The sequence below is a fragment of the Pteropus medius genome, unplaced genomic scaffold (genome assembly GCF_902729225.1).
Source record: "Pteropus medius unplaced genomic scaffold, Ma_sr-lr_union100, whole genome shotgun sequence".
Taxonomy (NCBI): domain Eukaryota; kingdom Metazoa; phylum Chordata; class Mammalia; order Chiroptera; family Pteropodidae; genus Pteropus; species Pteropus medius.
In genome coordinates, this window is record NW_024344240.1 from 24,415,812 (window position 1) to 24,437,563 (window position 21,752).

The window sequence follows — 21,752 nt, forward strand, 5'->3', positions numbered from 1 at the left end:
AGGACCTGAATTTTAAATTTTTTTATTTAACTTTAATTTAAATTTAAATAGCTACATAAGGCTGGTGGCCACCACATTGAATAATGCAGCATTAGAGCTTATTCCCATTTACAGATGAAGATACCAAGGCCCTGAGAGGCCTCTCCCCTCCCTTGACGTCTCAGGCAACCCTGTGGCTGGAAGTCTTGATAAGGTCCTGTGATATGGAAACATTTGAGTTCTATGGGGGCTTCTTTGTTGCTTCAAGGTCCAAGTGGCTGAAAAGACTGGCCTCAGAAAGGGGACAGGTAGACCTCCTTCTTCATGACAAAGACCAGAGACACAGACACAGCAGGAGTGATCAGCAGGTAAGGGGAGTATTGGCGCCCAGCTGTGGTTGCCAGGTCCCCTCTTGGCTCTCGCATTTCTCTCTGAGAGAGGCTGAGGTGGCCCCTCAGTCACTCCTTATTCTCCCTTTTAAGATCACCTTTGATATCCATTTTAGACAGACTTCTTTCACCTGTAGTAAAAGGTCGAATAAAAGAGGAGGGACCTACTAAAAATTCTCAGACAGGAGTCACACGAATGCTTAGAATGATCAGCTTTCTGGGATTTAGGAAAGCTTGTTTATCCCTGTCCTTGGCCCCCGTGGTCAAATAGCTCTCAGACTATTCCTGGAGAGAGACTCTGCTTCTCTGCCAATTGCTCAGTGCCAAGTCTCATGGAATGACATTTCTGAGCTGGAAGAAATTCTGTGATTCTAACAGAGGGAGTCTTGAGAGGGTGGAGTTAATTCTTCTCTAATGAAACAGGTTTTTGAGGCTCTTGAGTAGAAATGGCAGGAGTGGGGCACACAGCGGATTCTCCCTCGCTAGGTGCCATCTCACAGCTGAGCCATGAGCTCTTCCGAGGCAAGCCCTGGGGATCCTTTGCGGTGCTTAAGACATTCCAACTACTTGCTGACATTTTCATTTGTGTCATCAATCAGCGCTTCAAACTTTACACGTTCCAAACCTAACTCTGGCTTTTCCTCCCCAAACCTGACCCTCCTTGAGGTTCCCTTTTTGGGAGCACATTCTCTACCTAATTGTTATCATTTTCCCTCATTGCATCCAAGTTCTGCAGACCTTATTCCAAAACTTCATAAATCTCTCCACTTCTCTTCCCCTCCACAGCTACTACCATGGAAAAAACCATCATCTCTCCCTCGGATTAATGCAATAGACCCCTAAGTGGTTTCCTTGCCCTCCATGATCCACTTTCTCCACATAGTCATGAGAGTGATCTTTCTGGAGATTGAATTACTTCACTCCCTTGCTTCAAACCTTGCAGAGTCTTCCCACTGCTCTTTGAACAAAACCTAAACTCCTTTGTATTGCTGCCTACAAGATCCTAAGGAGCTGGCCCTGCTGAGTCTCTGATTTCAACAGGAATCCCTTTCTCTCTCAAACTTGCTAAGCTAGTTCCCACTCCCGGGCACTTGCATTGGCTGTTCTCTCTTCTTGGAATGCTCTTCCCAGCACTTCCCATGGCTGGCTCCTTCTGGTCATCAGACCTCAGCCCAAATATCACCTCTTAGGCCTTTCCCAACCTTCCCAGAAAGAGCAGTTCTCCCCTTCTCCATTCATTCTCTATCTCATCACTTTATTTCCTAAGCAACATGGTTTATTTATTTTATTCTCATTTATTGTCTGTCTCATCCTATTAGAATAGGGGTTAATAGCAGGCAAGGGAGTTGAGTTCTTATCCCTAGCACCTAGAATAATACCTAGCACATAGTGGAGTGCAATGCATGTTTTTTGAGCTAAATAAATACTTGTGAATTCCACTGGGTCAGCCCCTAGACTGGGAAGCAAATTCTACAAGATCTCTCTGTCCTAGGGTTTGAGACCTTGCTGGACTCCATCCTCCCGTACACAGCCCTGTCCTCTTACAGATGCTCGACTTGAGGTCTTAGAGATTTAGCTGTGCTTGGATTCCCTTGAAGACTCAGGAGGAAATCCACTAAGAAACAGGGAATTTAGATGAGTCGCAAAGAACTTCCTCGTGTTAGGTGCTGGCTGGTATGGAATGGGGAAGGTGGTGAGACGCAAGGGAATGTCCGTAACAACAAATTGGCTGTGTTCTGCCATACCTAATGGCCTGCACCCCTTGGCTTTAATTATTTTAAATCCTTCTGTTAAACTACTTCCTCACAACCCAAATTGTGCTTTTCCACCCCAGACACTGAGAAAGCCCCTACTCCTTTCCTGGGAGACCTGTCAGGGTGGCTAAGATTCCTGTTCCAGCCGCCTGCTCCCTCAGGTGCTATTGTCAGAGCCTCAGTGGACCTTCACCTGGGGAGCATCAGGCTGGCTGCCCTCTGCCCAGCCCCTCCAAATAATCCTACTGTGTGATATACCTCACGGTGCTGTTCGCAGGCGGGGTCAGAACTTGTGGTGAAGAGAGAAATCCAAGCAAAGGGGCCTGGGGAATGTCAAGCGCTCAGCCTTTTGGGTGGCTTTCGCCCATCCTGCATGCATGTCCTTGTTTTAGACCCTGCCCTTGGTCCCCAGGGACCTGCCACAACCTGACAGGGGAGAAATCAGACCCCCATCTCCGGGCGCTGGCTGGGCCTGTCCCTCTCCCTGCCTTCTTTCGCCTGCTTCTCCACAATGATCTTGTGCATTCCTCCGAAGCAGCTTTTCTGTAAGATCTCCTTGGCTGGCAGACAGCCTAACAAAGAACCTCAATAAGGCCACAGGCGGCAGACGGCTTATCAAGATGAACCTGTTTGCTCTGCATCCTGGCTGTCACCTGGGTGCTGCTTTGTCATCACAGAAGGCAAAACAAAACAGCCGTACACGCACATGCTCATGCACACCTGCACACACACAGAGACCTGATCCCTGTCAGGTGCCGTGCTCCGGAGGAGTCAGAAGCGTCATCTTCTACCCTCTAACTCTCATAGCTACTTTGCCCTTTCTCCTTCTTTGCCTGGATATCCCAGCCCAAAGACTGCGTGTAACTGGGTGGAGAGCTGCACGGTTAAGAGGGGCAGCCTTTTCTAACACGAGCTGGAGAGTCTGCAGGCACTCAGTGAGTATTAGGGCCCAGAGTGCCACTGCTGGGAGCGAGGTCCGGGATCTCTACCTCCCTCTTCTACAGGCAGGAAACTGGGGCCCTTGGCTGCCAGGCAATTAACTAGCTGCTAGCTAGTTAGTGAGCAGCAGGGTCTAGATTCTGAGTCCCCTGATGCCTAGGCTTGGGCTCCTGCTTCCCTCCCATTCCTCATTCAGCACTGGGCTGGGTGAGGCAGAGGCCCCCTCCTGGAACTGCTCGCTGTGTAGGAAGCAGGCAAACCAAGCAGAGAGCTGCTGTACATTTTCTGTGATAACCACAGGGAGGCCCAAAGAAAGGCCAAATACCAGAGAAGGAGAAGATCAAGCCCATGAGCTAACCAGGGAAACTTCACAGAGGAGGTGACGTTCTGGTTGGTTTTTCAGGAGAGCATTCCAGCCTCAGGGAAGGACATGCTTTCTGGGGCTGGGAAGTGGGAAGTGTGTTTAGGGGTAGGTGGGAGCATTTTACTTGAAGGGCAGGATGCATGTGACATCTGTGTAGGTGAGAGGCAACGGTTTCTTGGGAGGTAAAAGATGCTCCTTCCTCCTGGGAAGTAGCCCGAGCCCTCCACTGCTGTGTCATGCAGCAGAGCAGACAGAAAGACAGGTGCAGGAGTGTCCTCTCAGGGTTGTTCTGAGTCAAGGGGCTTTCTCAGCCTGCATCTAGTCCTGAAGGTGAATCTCCCAGGAAAGCAGACAAAATGGAAAAGGGACACTGGGACATGCCTGACGTATTGCCAACATGCCACACTATCTGCCATCGAGGCGCCAGGCTGGTTTTAAGAACTGCAAGGAAGGATCATTTAGGGGCTGGTGCACCGGCTGGGCTCCTCTTCTGGCTTAGCTTCCTTTGCGTTTGGATCATACACTGGCCATCTCTTGGAATATCGGTTTCTCCAAAGTCTTTGTCCTGATTGGTTCGTAAAGAGGTCTCTGAGTTCTTGAATACCAGCCTTCCCTTCACATGCCTATCCCACGTAGATAACAGCAAGGAGCCCGGAGGAGCCAAGCCTGGTGAGGCAAGGGCTGCATTTGCCCGCTGTCCCTCTAAGGCTCACCCCAGGGCCCCACAAACAACCTGCCCACCAGTGCCAGCAGGTCCTGGGGCTCCCAGCCTGCTGGCCCTGGCATTTTGCTCCCCTGAGTAGCCTGGGTCTGTGGCCACTTGAGGCTCAGTGACCTTTGTGTGACTGTGTCACCCTGACTCTGTGAGGCTCAGGGCTCCTTTGGAGGGCTGTGGATAGGCAGATGGACACCCTCCCATGAGCCCCTCCAATTACCCTGTCTGAAATAACTCCCCCTTTGACTGAGAGAAGGGTTCGGTGTTTCCTTCTCCACAGGCAGAATGGGAGATATTGCCCTATTTGTCTTTGAACAGGGGACAGACCCAGCTTCCCAGGGGGCTTCCCTACCCGCTGGCTCCTGCCCCTCTTCCCGTAAAGGGAAAGGTAGAGAGGGGAGAGAGGCTGAGGAGGGGCGCGGCGGTGGGCGGAGAGAGCCTGCAGGAGCGTGGGGAAGGAAGATGGAGGTGCCTGGTAAAACAGCGTTCCTCCTCCCTGGAGTTGGGATCGACTAATCCACAGGCCTTTTCTTCCCACTGAAATGTGAGCATTTCAAGGGTGAGCGCTGCCCTCCCGGCCGTGAGCGCCTCTGGTGTGTGTGTGCCTGTGTGCGCGCGCCTTCGCCTGTGTGTGCTACTGTCGCTGTCATCACAGATGTACCCCCAGCTGTCACTCCATTGCTCCGTCTCTTTGCTCGGGCGCACACGCGTGCTCTCTCCTCCTCTCCCCTTTCTTCCTTTCTCCCATCTCTCTCTGTCCCTCCCTCTTTCCTTCTCAGTTTGTTATTGACCCAGCAGCCCCGTCCCCTTGGCAGCGGAGGCAGCAGGCATTCCTTCTCCCCCGTGCTGTGTGCTGCGTGTGAGGTCCCCGCTCCGCTCCCGGTGGATGGGAGACGCAGAGCCCACTGTGCTCTGCTTGGCAGTGTTGTGTGGATTTCTCCGGGAATCCCAGGAGGGGCTCATTGGACGGTTCAGAGCTACTTGATTTAAGGAGCTCGAGGTCAGGGCGAAAAACGGTGAGTGCTATGCGCTGGTGGGAAGGGATGGAGGGTTGGCGGGGGTGCAGGGTGGCTGGGCATGGGGACTGGGTCCTGCCTTTGCTAGGTCTCTTTGCCCTGAACAGATAGCTGCTGCCACCTTCTGCTTGGGGGCAGTTGATAGGCCTGGGGAAAGTGCTCAAGATCAGACGTCTGGACAGCCCAAAGATACAGGACACAGGGAACTTTGACCTCACTGTGTTGGGGACTTGAGCTAGAATTCTGCTGGGGTGGGGGAAGCTAGGGAAGAACGGCGGGGGGGGGGCGGGGGCAGGAGGGCAGTGCCAGTGCCAGGTGACAGGCCTGTGTGGCATGGAAACCAGTCCCTGTGGCAGGGGGAGAGCCAGCCAGCCAAGAGCCCTATGCTATCTGCATGCCCGGCTCAGCAGACAGCCAGAGGAAATTGGGTGCTATGGGAAAAGAGGTGCTGGTGACAGGGCTGGTGCAGAGCATGGCTCAGGATAGGGGTGGTAGCCTGGAGGACTGTGCTGAGGCATGGGAGTAGATCTCAGGGTCCCGGCCTCTTTCTAGGATGCCCTCAGTGTAGGGTCGTGGCATTTGGGCAGCTGTCCTTGGACGAGGCTGCGGAGGAGCTACTCCTGGCTGGACACGGGTCCGGGTTCCTGTAACTGTAGGGGAAGCCGCCCTAGTGGAGGTGTGGCTGGGAGTGGATGAGGGAGAAGAAACCTGCAGTTCTTCTTGGCGAGCCTGAGGCCTTGCTCCTAGTCCACGGAGGCTTAGGGGGGTTAGACTCGGCTGGGTGGTCTATAGCCAGGCCATGCCTACTTGACTTCTCGACCCAGTGGGGGCGTGGAAACCCTGAGCTGGAGCAGGACAGCCACTCTAGCAGCCCCAAGGCCCATTTTGACAATGCTGAGAGAGGGGGTCTCACCAGGAGTCCCACTCTCCCAGCTCAGTTCCAGTCAACTGCTTTATCTTTTCCCTGAGCTGTGCAGTCCGCATTTCTGGGGGTGATGGCAGTGAGGTTGGCACCCGGCTGTCAGGGCATGTTGGGCATCACCTCTCTGTGACTCAGACTGACAGTCTGCAGCTTAGATAACTGCATCAGCTGGGGGAGGGGGAAGCTGAGCACGTGGAGACGGCGGGCGGGGGAAGTCCAGCCTGGAGGGAAACCCACAGCCGCTTCCTGCTCTTCCCACCCCACCTCCCCGCTGGCAGTCTCTGGCACTGCCAAAGAGGGAGACCAGGAAAGCCAGCTGGGGGTGGCAGGAGAAGGAGGGAGGGTTCTTAAGCAACCGATCTGGTTTCTTTGGGGTTTGGCTGGAAGCTGTGTCTGGGGCTCGAATGAGCAAACCTTGTTCCATTTCCCAGGCACCAAAGCGGGGTGTGTGTGTGTGTGTGGCCGAGGGAAGCTGTGTTAGCTGTTGAGGCTGAGGCAGTGTGAGGAGGGGGGCAGGGGAGTTGATGCAATTTTGGGGTATCTGGGGAGCTTTGGGGCAGGGAGAGGAGGAGTTCGAGCAGAGGTAGTCTCTCTTCTCTTAGGGCCTCCCTCCTTCTACCTGCAGCTCAGGCCTCCTCTGCTCCCACCAGCCCAGCCCTGAGCCCAGATCCATGGCCACAGTGACTCCGTAGCTCATTCACATGGGAGAGTGGCTCCCACGCGGAGTGACTTGGGGGGCTTTTCTGTTCCGTTTCTCAGAGGGTCTGTTTGGAATTGAGAATGTTTGACAAGGAAACCAGGTGCAGGAAGCTGGGGTGAGAACAGGGCATGCGTTTTAAAATGAACCAAGAGGGTTTGTCTGTTCCAAGCATAAAAGCCCGTGTCTGTGCCGCCTGGGCAGTGTGTATTAAGGGGAATGAAGGGCAGGGAAGAGATAGAGAATGTTTCCTGGAAGGGCCAGGCTGATGCAGCAGGTGGAGAGCTCCCCTTCCCCCCGCTACCCCGCCGCCCCGCCACCCCGTAAGGTCCCCTCCACTTAGGGCTCAGCCTTGTCATTCAGGTCCCTCTCTGCCCTCCTGGGGTGGAGAGGACGCTGTCCTTGCAGCCCCAAGACATGGCTCCAATCTCAGCCCTGCTTCTCACTAGTCTGTGGCCTTCACCTCTCTGCAGAACAAAGGATGTGCAGAGGAGACTGCAAAGGCCCTTTCTGCTTCGAGGGTCTGTGAGTCTGGTGCTGACAGGGACCCTTGTCTCGAGACAGGGACCCTTGCCTTGACCAATGGGAGATACCAGGGAGGGCACACACGACAGGACCAGCAAGCCGTCCCAGGGGTCAGAAACCCTCAGGTCAGGGTGCAGCAGGCTGTGTGGCTGGGATACTTGCCCTGGGGGGATGGATGTGTAGAAGCACCAGAGGAAGGGTGTAAGCACCCGGCCTGTGGTGGGTTTGTTGGCGTTTTCTAGCTGGTGTATGAGACCACTTCTGGGGCAGAGGCCCAGAGAGGTCAGGGCTCAGCACCATCCTAATCTGAGCGCCTGCAGAGAATGAGAGCAAGGCATTCTGCTCCTCACCTGGGGGCTGAGGTGAGGCACCCCCCCACCCCCACCAGAAGCAGATCCCACCCTCAGTCTCCAGGGGACGCCTCACCCACTCAGCTCGGCAGGAGCACGTGGAACCTTCTGCTCTTACTGCTGCCTCCTGTTCCATCACTACCTCCCCACCTCCGGCTTCTCTGCAGCTCCCAGCTCACCCTCCTCACCTCAGAACTCACCCTCCACCAGAAGGGTTTCAGAAAAGCCCCCTCCACTTCCCTGACCAGGTCTCGGCCTCCCAGGGGGGCTTTTCCCTGCTGCATCTGCGACATTTCTGGGCAGAGGGTGGCCATCGGGAGGACCCGGCTTGCATCTCAGTCCAGCAAGGCACAGTTTGCTTCTCCTTCAGGAGAAGGGGTAAGGATACCTGTCTCCTCAGCCCCAGTGAGAGGGTGAATGAGGAAACGCCTGGAAACTGTGCTGTGCAGTACAAATGAAAGGTCGTGTCTCCTTTTTCCTGCCTTTCCTTTCTATACCAGGAACCACCATGTGTCAGCAGATCAGGAACAGAACAGACCTAGAGGACTGTAAAGGCAGCTGAGTTAGCAGCTTTGTCGCAGACCATTTGGGCCCAAAGCTGCATTCTTCTATTACCTAACCTGTGGGATTTACTTAATTTCCCCTGCCTCAGTTTACCCCATTTACAAAATGGTGTTAATAGTAATACTAACCTCAGCGAGTTGTTATGAGGACTAAGAACCCCACACACAGGTGTTTGTGGCTATGATAATGGCTTCTCCCCATACAGAGGCTTCTGGAAGGAGGTTCCAATGTCAGTACCCTGCCCAGGTCACTGCCACTCCTTGGCTGGTACCGAGACTGACCAGCATGGCCTCCTGGGAGGTGCCCCGGTCCGCTGGGAGAGAAATGATCTAGTCCGGGGCTTCTTGAACTTAAATATGCATACGAACTGTCTGCATCTTGGTAAAATGCTGATTCTGATTCAGTTGGCCAGGGCGGGGCCCAAGATTCTGCATTTCTAAGATGTTTCTAGGTGAGCTCATGCCGCCAGTCCGTGGACCGAACTGAGTAGCAAAGGGTTGGCACACACAGCCCCGTATTTCTGGTTCTCAGGGGGTTCCCTACTTGACTGATTTTAGCTCCTCAGCCCCATCCTCCAATCCTGGTTCTCCCAGCAAAGCCCACTGAAGGAGGCCCAGGGTCCTTGCGGGGCCGCCCCTTTGCTCTTGTATCTGTCTCTGGGACTGGGACGAAAAGGTCCATGAGGACTGGCAGCAGGTCCAGCTTCCAGAGCCACAAGGCTGTGGGACTTCGAGCAGGACATTTTGTTGGCAGGACCCCCTGACTCTCTTTCCATCGCCCATTTTCTACCCTGGGTGGGGACTGCCCACCCAGATGGCGTTAATTTATTCCAGCAGCCGGCCAGCACCTGCTGAAGCAGCTGCTCTCCAAGCTTCCTAATGTAGGTCATGTCCTTCCTAATGAGGCTGGGTACTTCTGGGAGTGGGAAGGGAGTCTTTTGATTGAAGGTGTGCTGGTGGGCAGAGGGCTCAAGCCCATATCTCCCTAAGGGTCACTTCTCTGCTGCCCAGGGAGGCAGGGTCAGCTCTCCAGGGAACACAGGTCCCTCCATGGACCTGGGGGCCTTGTTTCTATCGCATTTCTCCAGAGATACCAGGGTCAACGTTGCAAGGTGCCACCTGTGTCTCTACATCTTGGCGACTTGCCTGGCTCGCTTCATACGTGACATCATTCAAGGCTGGGGATACGGCATCAGCACCTGCACTCGGGCCCACCATCTCCACTGAGTGCTGCTTACTGGTCAACTCCTTGGCTCACTTCTGCGGGGACACAGAGTCTGGGGAAGGTTGGAGGGGGTGGAATGGGAAACCTGCTTGAAAGAGGAGGCTCAGGTGGAAATAGGGCCTGGGCTCAAGTGAGGGGGGGTTCTCTGCCACCTGCCTCCCTGCAGGAAACAGGATGGAGTGGGAGCAGAAGGCTGGATTGGGAACCCAGCTCTGTGCGGGTCTGAGCAGAGAACACGTCCTGGGTTAGGGACAGCCCTGTAAGGGTTTGCTTTAGATCTTACTTCTAGACTGGAAGTATCCCTGTATACCTGTCTGCTGGGGGATTTGGGGAACTTCCAGGTGTCTTACTCTGCCGCCAGAATGTTGGATCTGAGGAGGGCTGGGGGGCCGCCAGCAGGGCGTACATGTGTGCACACGTGTGTGTGTTAGCACGTGCCTAACCGCTTGACTCTCTGTGGGTTTGTGTTTGCATCACGTGCTGTGTTGGGAGCTCCAAGCACATGTCTGGGAGCCTGTGTGCACCCTGCTTTGTGCACACATAAGTGTCTTCCCACAGGGGCCATGCTGGGTGACAGTCACCAGGGAGTGGATGAGCAGCCAGGCTCAGAGGCTTGCGATTCTATCCCTGACTTACTGTGTGACCTTGGGCAAGTTGGCCATTGTCTCCTTGCCTTGGGTGTCCGCTGACCTGCCTAATATAGTGTGGGTGCTGTGAGCTCTTGGTATGAAGGTTCTTGCTGGTGTAGGACATTGTTCTGGGGGTCAGAGTCTGGGGGACAGAGAGGGTGTGCACCGCTGCCTGTGATGGAGGTCAGTGAAGGCTGTGTGTGTGAGCACACCCTGCAGCGAGCATCGTGATGGTCCACAGTCCTGGCGCAGGCTCGGGAATGCAGCCATGTGCTCAGGAACAGAGAAGTAGGCCCATGTGTGAGGTTTGTGGGATGGGGAAAGAGATTTCATAGGCCTGCGGCAAGCTGCTGGTGTTTCCTCACATCTATCATGGGTTCAAGTCCGAGTTGGGTGTATTCGCCTGAATTATCTTCTTAGGTAATTTGTGTACTTAATATAGTTAATGTTAATTCTCCTCCCTTAATTAGACTGATCCTCATAAATATTCCACCCATTAAGTATTACTGTCATCACTTTTAGAGCTAAGATAACCGAGGCCCAGAGAGTTTATGCTGTTTGTTTACGGTAGCACAGCTAGGGGATGACCTGACAGAGATTTGAACCCAGAGCCCTGCCTGACTGGGCGTCTGAGCCAGGATGGTGCTGGGGCCTGGCTCTAGGAGAGCAGCTGGAGAACAACACCTGAGCTACTCTGATCATCTCTCCCACGCCTCAGCCCAGGGCCTTGGGATCCATCCAGGAAGCAGTGTGGAGACTGCTCCCCACACCCCACACCCCACACCCCACATCTGAGCCCCGTTGTTGAGACGCACTCTGCCAGCCCCTGCACGGCCTTCATAACCTGGAGCCTTCCTGATGTGGCTGGGGGCTGGGGAGGAAAGACAAGCTGAGAGCAGACAGAGCCCCTCCCCTCCTCAGCAGGCTGCCCTTGCTGGGAGCACAGCTGAAGGTCCTTTGGGGGCTGCTGTGTTCTAAGTGGGTTCTGCCACCCTCTGGGAGACAGCTGTAACCAAAGGGGTGGGGGAGAGAGGCGATGAGAGACACCGGGAGCTGCAGCAGGACCCTAAATGCCTGAGGGAAACCCCGCTTCACCCAAGATTTCAGAGCTGAATGCGCTAGTTTTCCAGCAGCTCTTTCCACCTCCTCAGCTGTCTGCTTAACTCTGCCACTGGCTCCTCAGGCTCCCAGAATTAACCAGGCCTGTGGGAGGGGAAAGAGGGGCGCTGCAACCAGGAATCACCCAGGAGTGAATCAGGCAACCAAGGAAGGTCGACCCCGGGAGCCAGCCAGGGGCAGAAAGCTGACAGGACAGTGCCTTTGGGAGCAGGAGGGGGCTGCGCCGTCGGCAGTCTCCCCTCCCCCCATCCCATTCTCCACCTTTCCCTGTGCCAGCTGCAGTGGCGACCACCACAGTCCCCTTTCATACCCTCTGATGGGAGGCTCTGGGCTCCATCTAAGGGCCCTTGGCCATATCCAGAAGGAAATGGGAACCAGAGGAGGGCTAGTGTCCCACTTACAGGTCATTGGGTTAAGGCAGGGAAGGTCCTCGAGACCCTAGAAAGGGTGAGTCCTCTCTGGAAGAAAAACCGGCTTCTGCACCCACCGTCCTGCTCCTTCTGCTCTACGATCTCACCCTCTCCTTTGTATCCCTGTCTCCTGCAGGAGCAGCTGCTGCAGCATGAACCCCTGAGCCAGTGAGTCTATTATAGACCGGCGGGCGGAAGACAAGCACTGGGACTCACTTCTCAGGCGAAGGTGGAGGGGGAGCAGGCAGAGTCTGCAGAGGGCCTGTCTGACCCAGCGGCAGAGTCTGCGGACGGCCTGCTCTCTGCCTCCTTGGGGGCCATGGTAAGAGCTGCAGCGGGACTATGAACAGTGTGGTCTGTGGCCTCACTCTGCTTACCTAGCAGAGATGTCTCTCAGTTTCCCCACTGTGAATGGAAAAGCTCAGACACAGAGGAGGTCATATAGATCTGAAAACATCTTAGAGATCAACATCCCAGAGAGGCAACAAGAGGCAGGGGGAGGCTGAGGGTAGGGACGTGGGGAGAGTCTGGGGCAATTCTTGCATTTCACAGTCCAGAGCTCAGCATTGGGCCTCAGATGGATGGCTCCTGGGGATGTCTGAGTCTGCCCCTCCATGCTACCTCTAGTCAACCCAAGCGAGGGTGAAGGTTTCCTGGCTTCTCTGACCACTCAGTCCTCTTCTGACCCGCACCCAGGAAGTTATAGCTGAGAACAAGAGAGGGAATGACAAGGAGTGTAAAGAGACACCGGGGCCCTCTCCCTAACCCCTGGCTGGATGGGCCTCAAATGCCTGCTTGCACTAAGTCTCTCTCTCTCTCTCTCTCTCTCTCTCTCTCAGGACTGACAAGTAGCACATACCAAGGGGCTCCTCTGTCCCCAGAGGTTCAGGGCTGTGAGAGCTGAGGCATTCACCATGCTGGCACTGGGCAGTGGCCCCAAGCAGAGGACCAGGCTGGCCCTGCAGTGGAGGCAGATTTCCTGTGAGTATGGTAGGGTGGGGTAGGGGTCCGGGCAGTGGGGCAGGCTTGGCTCGCAGTGATGCATCTGGGCTGCAGGAAGGTCTGAGACAGATCTTCCCAGGAGACCCAAGGCCTGGCTTACTCTCTACTGGCATCTGTGTCAGTTAAAGAAATAGTCGCTACTGGGAGCCCTGGCAGTTAGATCAGGAGCTGGAGGCCATGACAGGTGGTTCTGTCTCCCTAAGTCGGTCTGTTCCTGAACTCAGGAAGTGCCCCCCACACCCCCAGCGGTCCTAGTGTGTGTGAGCCCTGTTGCCCTAATGGTGAGCCTCCCTCTTGTCTTGCCTGGACCACCTGCTGACTGAACCTGGAGACCTCCCTTATGCCTCCACTTTCCCAGCTCTGAAATGGAAGGAGCTAGTGGGTTCTTGGGATGTGGTGCTGGAAGGGACTTTAGGGATCAGCTTTAACCCTTTCTTCTGCGTGTGAGAAAACAAGGCCTCTCCATTTCCCATAAGGGAATTCATCATGAAACTTACAAAATTGTCGGGGTGAAAGGAGCCCGAGAATTGGTAAAGGGACAAGGTCAGTGAGGACTGGTTTGCCCCAGGCTATGTGATAAGAGGTAAGAAACGGTCCTGAGGGACATTATTTTGTCTAACTTCTCGCCTTGCATGATCAGCCTTGTCATGCAGCTGCCCCACAACATAAACAGCCTGAATTATTCACCATGTGAGAGCGGCTGATTCCCAAGCAACTCAGATCCCCTTTCAACCTCGTTCTAGAACCACTCTGCCTTTCACAACACAGGATTGTATTTTTGTCACTAGGGTTTTATGTCACTCCGAATTTCTTGGGGGTGGGGGAATAGTGGCCTCTAGTTATATGGAAATTTGGAGAGGGAAGCTGGATGAGTTGAATTTTTTCCTAAGGAAAGTAAAGTCTGAAGAATGTTGATTTTCAAATAGCATGGAGGGGGGCAGTGTGGGGCAGGCTGACCTGGCAGCAGGTGGGCTCAGAGGGGTGAGAGGGTTTGAAGTAGCAGCAGGTGCCCCTACATGGCCAGGAAGGGTCTCTGGTTGGCTCCCATGCCATGCTTGTGTTCATTTCCCCTCAAGGACAAAGAGGCTCAGGTGTCAGCCTTGCAGTGTGGCTTTCAGCTGTCATCGATCCTCCAGGCAGAGGAGGGATACAGCCCCATCGTGTTCCTTCCAATTCTGCCCTTTGGAACACCAGACAACTAGACACCTACCAGAACAGACTCAGACCATCCCATCTGTGCACCTAGGTTGGGGTGGCTGCAGCTTCTCTGGGTGGGGTCAACTGGGTCATGGGCTTAGTCTGAATATTGCCATAATTTCTCTGGCTGGGGTCCTTCCTTTGGGCTTGGTGGGACTGACTGGATGCAGCTGAGCTATTTTGAGCTCATCCCTTTTCTCTTTCAAAGTGAGCAGGCTTCTCTGATACTCAGGAGGACAGTTAAGGGGGTTCTGCAGTCACTCTTATCAAGGGCTGTTGGCCAATAGAATGAGCTGCATGTTGCGATTGTTCTCTGAGTACTCTCCCCACCCGCACCCTGCCAGCCCTTCTGCAGGCTGGGCCCAGTGCTTGCTACTCAGAGGGTCCTGGGCAAAACATGGGACCATGAAAGGTGTGCTGCTAAAGGATCTGTCTTGCAAAAATGCTGTCCTGCAGCCCTAAGAAACATGGGCATGGATGGCTTTAGAATGAGAATAAATATAAACTAGTCTTAGTCCCCATGATTCGCAGTGGCTCAGGCCCAAGTATTCTTCAATATACAATTGGAATTCTGCATCTTATTCTCATCATTTGCACAGTGGCCTCTGGAGCGAACCCTGGGTGGGCTGGGCTCCCGCTGGTCCTCACACTAAGTTGCCAGCTCCATGTTGTATGTGGGACTCATGTAGATCTGACACACTAAGAGGTTGTAGGAGCAGTGTTGGAGTGTCCTTTTGTACACTCCTTCCATGCATGGCACATATTAGCTTAGCGAAGCTCCAGCTTGGGGGTGGGGGTGCAGAGGGGATGAAAGCATCAGTGTGGCCATTTTCTTTTGGAAAGGGAACCTTTCTCTTGGCGGTGACACTGGGAGAGGAACGTGAGAGCAGTATTCTCTGACATCCTTATGTCCTTAATTTTGTCAACATCTGTGGTCAGTGGGGCCCAAGCTTCAAAGATCAACTGTGGAGGCCACATGAGTCGAGGCATCTCTGTGGACCAGCATTGCTTGTCCTCTGGACTCAGGCCTGCCATTCTGCAGGATCACACTCTAAGAGTGATTTCTTTGTTGGATGTGCTGTGAGGCAAGGAGCCCTGCTGATGCCGTGGGATGTCCATTAATACAGAAGAGCTTATCTTTTTATGTGGTCAATAAATGTTTGTGCATTGATTGTGGCTTGGATCAAAGGAGATAAAGCCAAGAGGCCATTATGATAGGAACTAGTGAGGAGGGAATCGAGGCAGGAGGCAGTAACCCCCGCCTGCCATTTTCTTCTCACCTGTCCGCCCACCCCCTATTCCCCGCCCCTCCAGGGATCACATGCTGGGTTACCCTGTATGCTGTGGAGGCCCTCTCTGCCTGCCCCTTTTCCTGTAAGTGTGACACTAGAAGCTTGGAGGTGGACTGCAGTGGCCTAGGCCTCACCATGGTGCCCCCGGATTTGCCGGCTGCCACCCGAACCCTCTTGCTCTTGAACAACAAGCTGAGTTCTCTGCCAAGCTGGGCTTTCGCCAATCTGTCCAGCCTGCAGAGATTGGACCTATCCAACAACTTCCTGGACCAGCTGCCTCGCTCCATTTTTGGGGACCTGACGAATCTGACAGAGCTGCAGCTGCGCAATAACAGCATCAGGACCCTGGACAGGGACCTGCTGCAGCACTCGCCCCTGCTCCGCCACCTGGATCTGTCCATCAATGGCCTGGCCCAGTTGCCTCCTGGCCTTTTTGACAGACTTCCAGCTCTACGCTCCCTATCACTGCGCTCCAACCGCCTGCAGAACCTGGACCGGCTGACATTTGAACCCCTTGTGAGCCTGCAGCTTCTGCAGGTTGGGGACAACCCCTGGGAGTGTGACTGTAACCTGCGTGATTTTAAGCACTGGATGGAGTGGTTCTCCTACCGAGGTGAGTACAGCCAGCCCTGCCTGGGTATGAGAAATTGGCAGGTCACCCCTAGCCCAACAGTTCCTGGAGGCTGGGCACTGACTCAGGATCGAGGTCAGGGAGACAAGAGGGTGGCCCCGGCCCTCCACCAGCCAGGCTGGAAGAGTCCCAGCCGACCTCCAAATGATCAGCGGGGCAGAAAGGCCCTGGTGCTGCTCTCCCACCTCCCCTGCTGCTCCCTTTTCTTCTCTGTGCCCCCTCCCCACTGCCATCCCTTCTCTTCTCATGTCTTTCAGACAGACTCACTATAACTTGATCTCACTTTGGTGGGTTTCATGAGGGAACTTAAAGACACAGTATAATTTTTCTCTGTATCCCACTAGGTATGGCTCTGGGCTTCCTGAGCATGGTAGAAGGAAGAAGAAAAACCACCATTCTTCTTTTGAATATAGCAATCTCTTAAATATCCATAGTTTCAGGAGGGTGGAATATAGTTTAAATCCACAGATAAAACCAAATTTTTATTTCGATGATGATCTCAACTCTCCCAAGAACTTTTGTTCTTTTAATAAGAAGCCAAATGGTTTAGGTCTTACTTTCTTTCCATTCCTCCTTTCATTAACTAGGAAAGTTCTGTAATGACCTGTGGAATGATTAAGTGAAATGGAAAGGAAGGGCAAAGAAGTAAGCGCAGTGGCTAAAAGTGCCAGATCTGGGTTTGACTTGTGGCTCTTCTATTTACTAGCTGTGTGATCTTGAGAAAGTTGATTAACTTCTCTGTGGCAGGGCCCTCATCTGTTAAATGGGATGAATAACAATATCTATCTCATAGAATAATTTTGAGGATTAAATAGGTAATACATGTAAAGTGTCTTAAAAGTACTCAGCATTAAATAAGTCCTTAATAAAACTTACTCATTTATTTGTTTATTTGCTAATAGTAGTCACGATATCAAATAAACTTAATAAGACACAATTTGGTGCTCAGCATGAGGTAGAAGCTTGATGAATATTTGCTGAATGAATCAATGTCAAAACTCTTTGTGAAAAGAATGCTAATGCTTTTCATCAAAGTCTCACTCCTTTCATTTCATATCCAGCCACAATCTCAATTATTTGCATGATATTCTCATGTGTTAGTTATTAAAAACCTCTTCCACACTAAAAGTGCCATAAAATGTTAGTCACTATGATAATTTCTTCCATTTTTGTGAGTGAGGAAACAATAATTAATACTTGAACAGTTCCCAGTATAGAGCTATCTTTTCGTGTACGTTATCTATTTCAATCCTCATAGCTAATTGGGTTAGCCTTCTTATTTTACAGTCAAGAAAACTAAGAACCAGGAGCAATTACATACATTAAGTAATTTGCATGAGATGACATAGCCAGGATTTACCCTCAGGTCTTTGGAGCAGGAAGACAAGGTTGCTCCCATGTCAACACCCAGCTCCTGCCTACACAAAGGTGGCCCTGGACACAGTTCACTAGATCACCCAGGCAGTCAGAGGCACAAGGGAGCTAGAGGCTGAGTGTCTTCAGACCCAGACCAATGTGTTATCCTTAGGGAACATCCTTGCCCTTTCATATAGTCAACTGGAACTAAACTCTCAGAGCAAAAGAGCATTGAGTGGGAATGTATATTTTCAGAACTCTTCAATAATAGAGTTGTTTTCAACCTTGTACTCCTTAAAAAAATCTTTAGCTGTTTTTATTGGCATCCTGAAAAAAGATTAATGTCTATCGTATGCAACGTCTGGGCTGGGAGAAGGAACTGGCAGTGAAGAGGTAACAGGAGCAGATTCCATTCTCAGAGGGTCTATTGCCTGCATCTAGATTTCACTGGTAGCTGAAAGAGGGCCAAGATCTGATTCTGACTTCCCAAGGGGTGTCCAGGCAGCTCATTCTCCTTAGATATCCTCTCTCTTCCCGCACTGTGTTCTGCATCTCTATCCCCCCATTATGGAGCCTGGTTTCCCCATTATCATGGTGAATGTGTGCACCCGTCGCTGCCCACCCTCCCACCCTCCACCCCGTTAGCAATGGCTCCTCGCCTTTGCCCTCACTGGTCTTCAGGATTCCCCCCAAGATGCCTCTGTACTCAAGGATGCTGTGGGTGGGGTGCCAGTGAGGCCATTGTATAGCTCTAAAGAGGAAAAGGAAAACGTTCTTGCACAACCCTTTTTCTCTAAACTCCAGGTGCTCTTAGGCAACTAAAAGATCCTGCATGGAAGAGTGGTGGCTTTTGTCCTTTTTGGGAGAGGGAAGAGCCCTGGGAGATAAGATACTCTGTTGAACATAGTGCCCCCGGTTTACGAATGGGTAGTAAGCAGGCAGATTTAGGGTCAAGGAGAGTAGCTGAACTGTAGTCTGGCAGGGCACTTTGCTCTCTCTTTACACTGACAACTCTTTCTGGAGCACCTCCACATGTCAGCATTGTCTCACCCCCATAGATGAGACACTTTGACTTTGGAGCTGGTAGGTGTGACAGAAATGGTTGTGTGCTTCTCTTTAAAGTGGGAACCATGACAATATCCACTGTACATGGCTTCTGCACGGATTGAATGATGTGATATATGTGCCTCACTGACCATGGTACTTGGCTCAATAGACACTAGTTTCCCTCCTCCTATCCATGTGATCCCGGGAGTGACTGCATTACTGATAGAAACCAGACCTTCTGGGTCTTCCATTTTGGGGACCTGGAGATGGGGAGAGGAAGTCCAGCTTCTGAATGCCTGGTCAGCCCTTTCTTTTTTCTCTCCTGATGCAGGGGGGCGCCTGGACCAGCTTGCCTGCACCCTACCCAAGGAGCTGAGGGGGAAGGATATGCGCATGGTCCCCATGGAGATGTTCAACTATTGCTCCCAGTTGGAGGATGAGAATAGCTCAGCTGGGCTGGATAGTCCTGGGCCACCCTGTACCAAAGCCAGCCCAGAACCGGTGAAGCCTAAGCCAGGGGCCGAGCCTGAGCCAGAGCCCAGCACGGCCTGCCCCCAGAAGCAGAGGTATCGGCCAGTGAGTGTGCGTCGGGCCATTGGCACCGTGATTATTGCTGGGGTTGTCTGTGGCATCGTCTGCATCATGATGGTGGTAGCTGCTGCCTATGGCTGCATCTATGCCTCCCTCATGGCCAAGTACCACCGGGAGCTCAAGAAGCGCCAGCCCCTCATGGGGGACCCAGAGGGTGAGCATGAAGACCAGAAGCAGATCTCCTCTGTGGCATGAGAGCCCAGCCTAGGTAGGAAGGGCAGGGAGAGTGCATGAGGATTGCTTCAGGAAGGGCTGGCACATCCTCTGTTACAGTCCCCAACTCTACTTTCCTCCCAGCCCTCCAGCAAACCAGCCACAGTGTGAACTTCTCTGTCTCCATGGAAGCCGCCACCGTTGTGCTGAAGGTTCCTGCTGATGTTCCTCTCTGGGACACCAAATCTTTGGAACGCTTGGGGGACCTCCCTGAGCTTCTGGACATGTGTGCAAGTAGAGGCTTCTGGACTGAGCATTCCCGTTGCCCTTCCTGCCCTGGGTGCGGTCACAGCTAGGTGACTCTCCCTACCTCTTGCTTGATCCCCTTCACCTGCATCTAGGGGCTGGGGAGGAATTGATACGGGGGCTAGAGTCTATTTCTGTGATTCTCTTCTAAGCCAGGAAGATATTCTTAACCACCCTTTAGTGTGAAAGTTGGGTCCAGCCTTCAAGTGCTGGTACTAATGTGCAATCCCATCAAACCTATCATCTGAACCCAGCATTTAGAAACACAATGCTGTGATTATAATATTCCCTTGGCTGAAGCCATTATGTCCCTATATCTGCTAGAGACCACACCTACTACACTGCTCCTGGATTCACTAATTCACTCTGAAGCTGATAGCATCATCAGGGAAATCTCACACGCATGCGTGCACACACAGTTACACGGAGATAGAGGACATGAGGACTTAGGGAACAGAAATATGTTTCCCCCTTGGGTCTCTAGCCCTCAGACCACAGATCCTTCTGCTTTCTTACTGCAAATCTTTTCAAGTCAACGGGGGGAGAAACCCAAACTGACAACACAGGATGCCTTCGAGATCCTCTAAAGTGGGCCAAGTGGATGTGCCTGCCTGTCACCATGGTAACCCTCTCACACCTGTCCTGGGTTTTCCAGGGACAGCAGCCCAGAGACCTTGAAGCTGCAGCGTGTGTGATGGCAGCCTCCTGAGAGCCCAGCACTGCCTAAGTGCATCACCACTGCCAGGCCCTGTGGGGACATCCACCAATTCCATTCCCATAGCCTGCAGCCTAAGAATCATTACTCTGTACCTCTTACCCTTCCATCTTCAGCATCCCTGGGCCTGTGACCTCCGGTGGGGACGGGGCCATGCTCTGTGCTTGGTGGCATCTTAGGAAAGCAGGTGGCCTTCGCTGAAGCTCACTGCTTGCCAACATCTCCCAAACAGACCCAGGAGCAGGGAAAGGACTGCCTCACCCTGCTCAGAAGCTTCAGTGAAGGGGCTCCCTTTCCCAGGGTTTGGTCTGCTCAGTCTGGCTTCCCAGAGTTTTTCATTGCACCTGGACGGGAGTCCCAACCAGAGAATGGGCCAGGGGTCCTGTCTGTTCTTTACCTGGAACCTACACCAATGGGGCAGAGTACTTGCTTGCAAGGCTGAGGCAGTGGCAGTGAGAAGAGGGCTGTGCTGGGTTTAAAGGTCACTTGGCCCCTTTGCTAGGTCTGCCCCTCCTCAGGAGTCTGATCTGGTGAGTATGAGGTCTCCCTCTGCTGGACACTGGTTTTCCCATGGTTCACTGAGGGGCAAGAGGCATCCTGGCTGGGTTCTGGTTCTAAGACAGGGGTCTCAATGGTGGACCAGAAATAGGCTGCCAGAACAAAGAGGCCCAGAGGAAGGACGGGAAAGGATGGGGCAGGCCCAGCTTACTTTGTACCCTTCTACCCTTCCACCTCATAGAGAAGGATGGTGGAAGGAAGAGGCCATTCTCAGTGGGTGGGGTGGGAAGAGGGAGCCCCAGCACAGGCTGCTAAATGCCTTCCCTGAGGTGGAGGCAGTCTTCCTTCTTTTGGTTTGCCAGCTGAAACCAGATCTAGGGATGTCCTAAAGGGAAAGGGGGGGAGGGGTGGGCATTGTCAACGGTCTATCTTCATCCTGAGACAGAAGATTTTTAAAGGCAAAATTATATTTCTGGTTTGTTGTTTCAGAAGACCAATAAAGACTGTATTTTCCTATGTACTTCCTGGTTTCCTGAGGTGGGGAGGGGATGTGGGTGCTGGGGGAGTGGCTTCCTGCCCACTCACCTCCCAAGCAGATGTGCAAAGTACTGCTGGGTGTCACCCCAATGTCCAGAACTCCATAAGAGGTGGGAGCCTCCTACCCGAGGCCTTGCCTTGGGGAGCCACTGGGAGAGAGTGGAGGGCCAAGTTCTGGATTAGAACAGATAATACAGCTGAGCATGGCAAGCTCACCCATGTGCTGGCCTGACAGCAGGATATGCGAGCCTCAGGCTGGTGGCAGTGAAGTGAAGAAGTGGATGTGGAGACCTATCACTGAGCCCTGGGGGTGCTCATTCACCCTAGCTTAGTGAACCTGCCCTGGCAGCCAAGGGCAGATGGGCTCATGAGTCAGGAAGGCATATATCTGCCCAGAGGACCCCACTGTGTAATAGGGGGCGGGGGGGGGGAAGGCTCCCTAAGAGTGGGTAGGGGACTTCTCTGCTGACTGGGTTTCATCAGCTTGGGTGAGGTTAAGGGGTTTGCTGACATGAAAAGAGGAGCCCATTTCACCTATTATCATCTTGCATTTTCAAGACCAACTTTAGAAACAGGCAGATGACATTCTGGGTTTACAGACAGGATCCCTTCAGTAGGTAGGGAATCAGGCTTACAGACTGGAGGGCTGGGGATGGGGGGACCAGGAGAAGAGATGAGTGAGAGTGAGGCCAGGGTCGCTTGTCCACCCAAAGCCCAAGTGACCCACCTCCAGGTCTGGACTAGCCTCTGGCTGACTGGGCCGGGCTATATGGTCTGTTGTCCTCAGAAACCAAAGTGGAATTTTCCCCTTCCCAGGAGGCTTCCTTCCGA

The 21,752-nt window shown here is 53.1% G+C and overlaps 2 protein-coding genes across 2 annotated transcripts in view; one reads left to right on the forward strand and one right to left on the reverse strand.

Annotated features, from left to right (window-relative positions):
• The window catches only part of CACNA2D4 (calcium voltage-gated channel auxiliary subunit alpha2delta 4), a 115,267-nt gene that overhangs the window by 23,499 nt on the left and 70,016 nt on the right, over positions 1-21,752 (reverse strand). The gene's annotated exons all lie outside the window — the stretch shown is intronic.
• Positions 4,779-21,105, forward strand: LRTM2 (leucine rich repeat transmembrane protein 2). Its single transcript, XM_039869213.1, has 5 exons — positions 4,779-5,156; positions 11,733-11,918; positions 12,436-12,577; positions 15,110-15,700; positions 18,453-21,105. The coding sequence occupies exons 3-5, from the start codon at positions 12,511-12,513 to the stop codon at positions 18,905-18,907; spliced, it is 1,113 nt and encodes a 370-aa protein (XP_039725147.1). The 5' UTR covers positions 4,779-5,156; positions 11,733-11,918; positions 12,436-12,510; the 3' UTR covers positions 18,908-21,105.

Coding starts and splice junctions, on each gene's coding strand:
- LRTM2 (XM_039869213.1), top strand. CDS start 12,511: ATGCTGGCACTGGGCAGTGGCCCCAAGCAGAGGACCAGGCTGGCCCTG. Junction 12,578..15,109: donor GCAGTGGAGGCAGATTTCCT/GTGAGTATGGTA, acceptor CCGCCCCTCCAG/GGATCACATGCTGGGTTACC. Junction 15,701..18,452: donor GGAGTGGTTCTCCTACCGAG/GTGAGTACAGCC, acceptor CTCCTGATGCAG/GGGGGCGCCTGGACCAGCTT.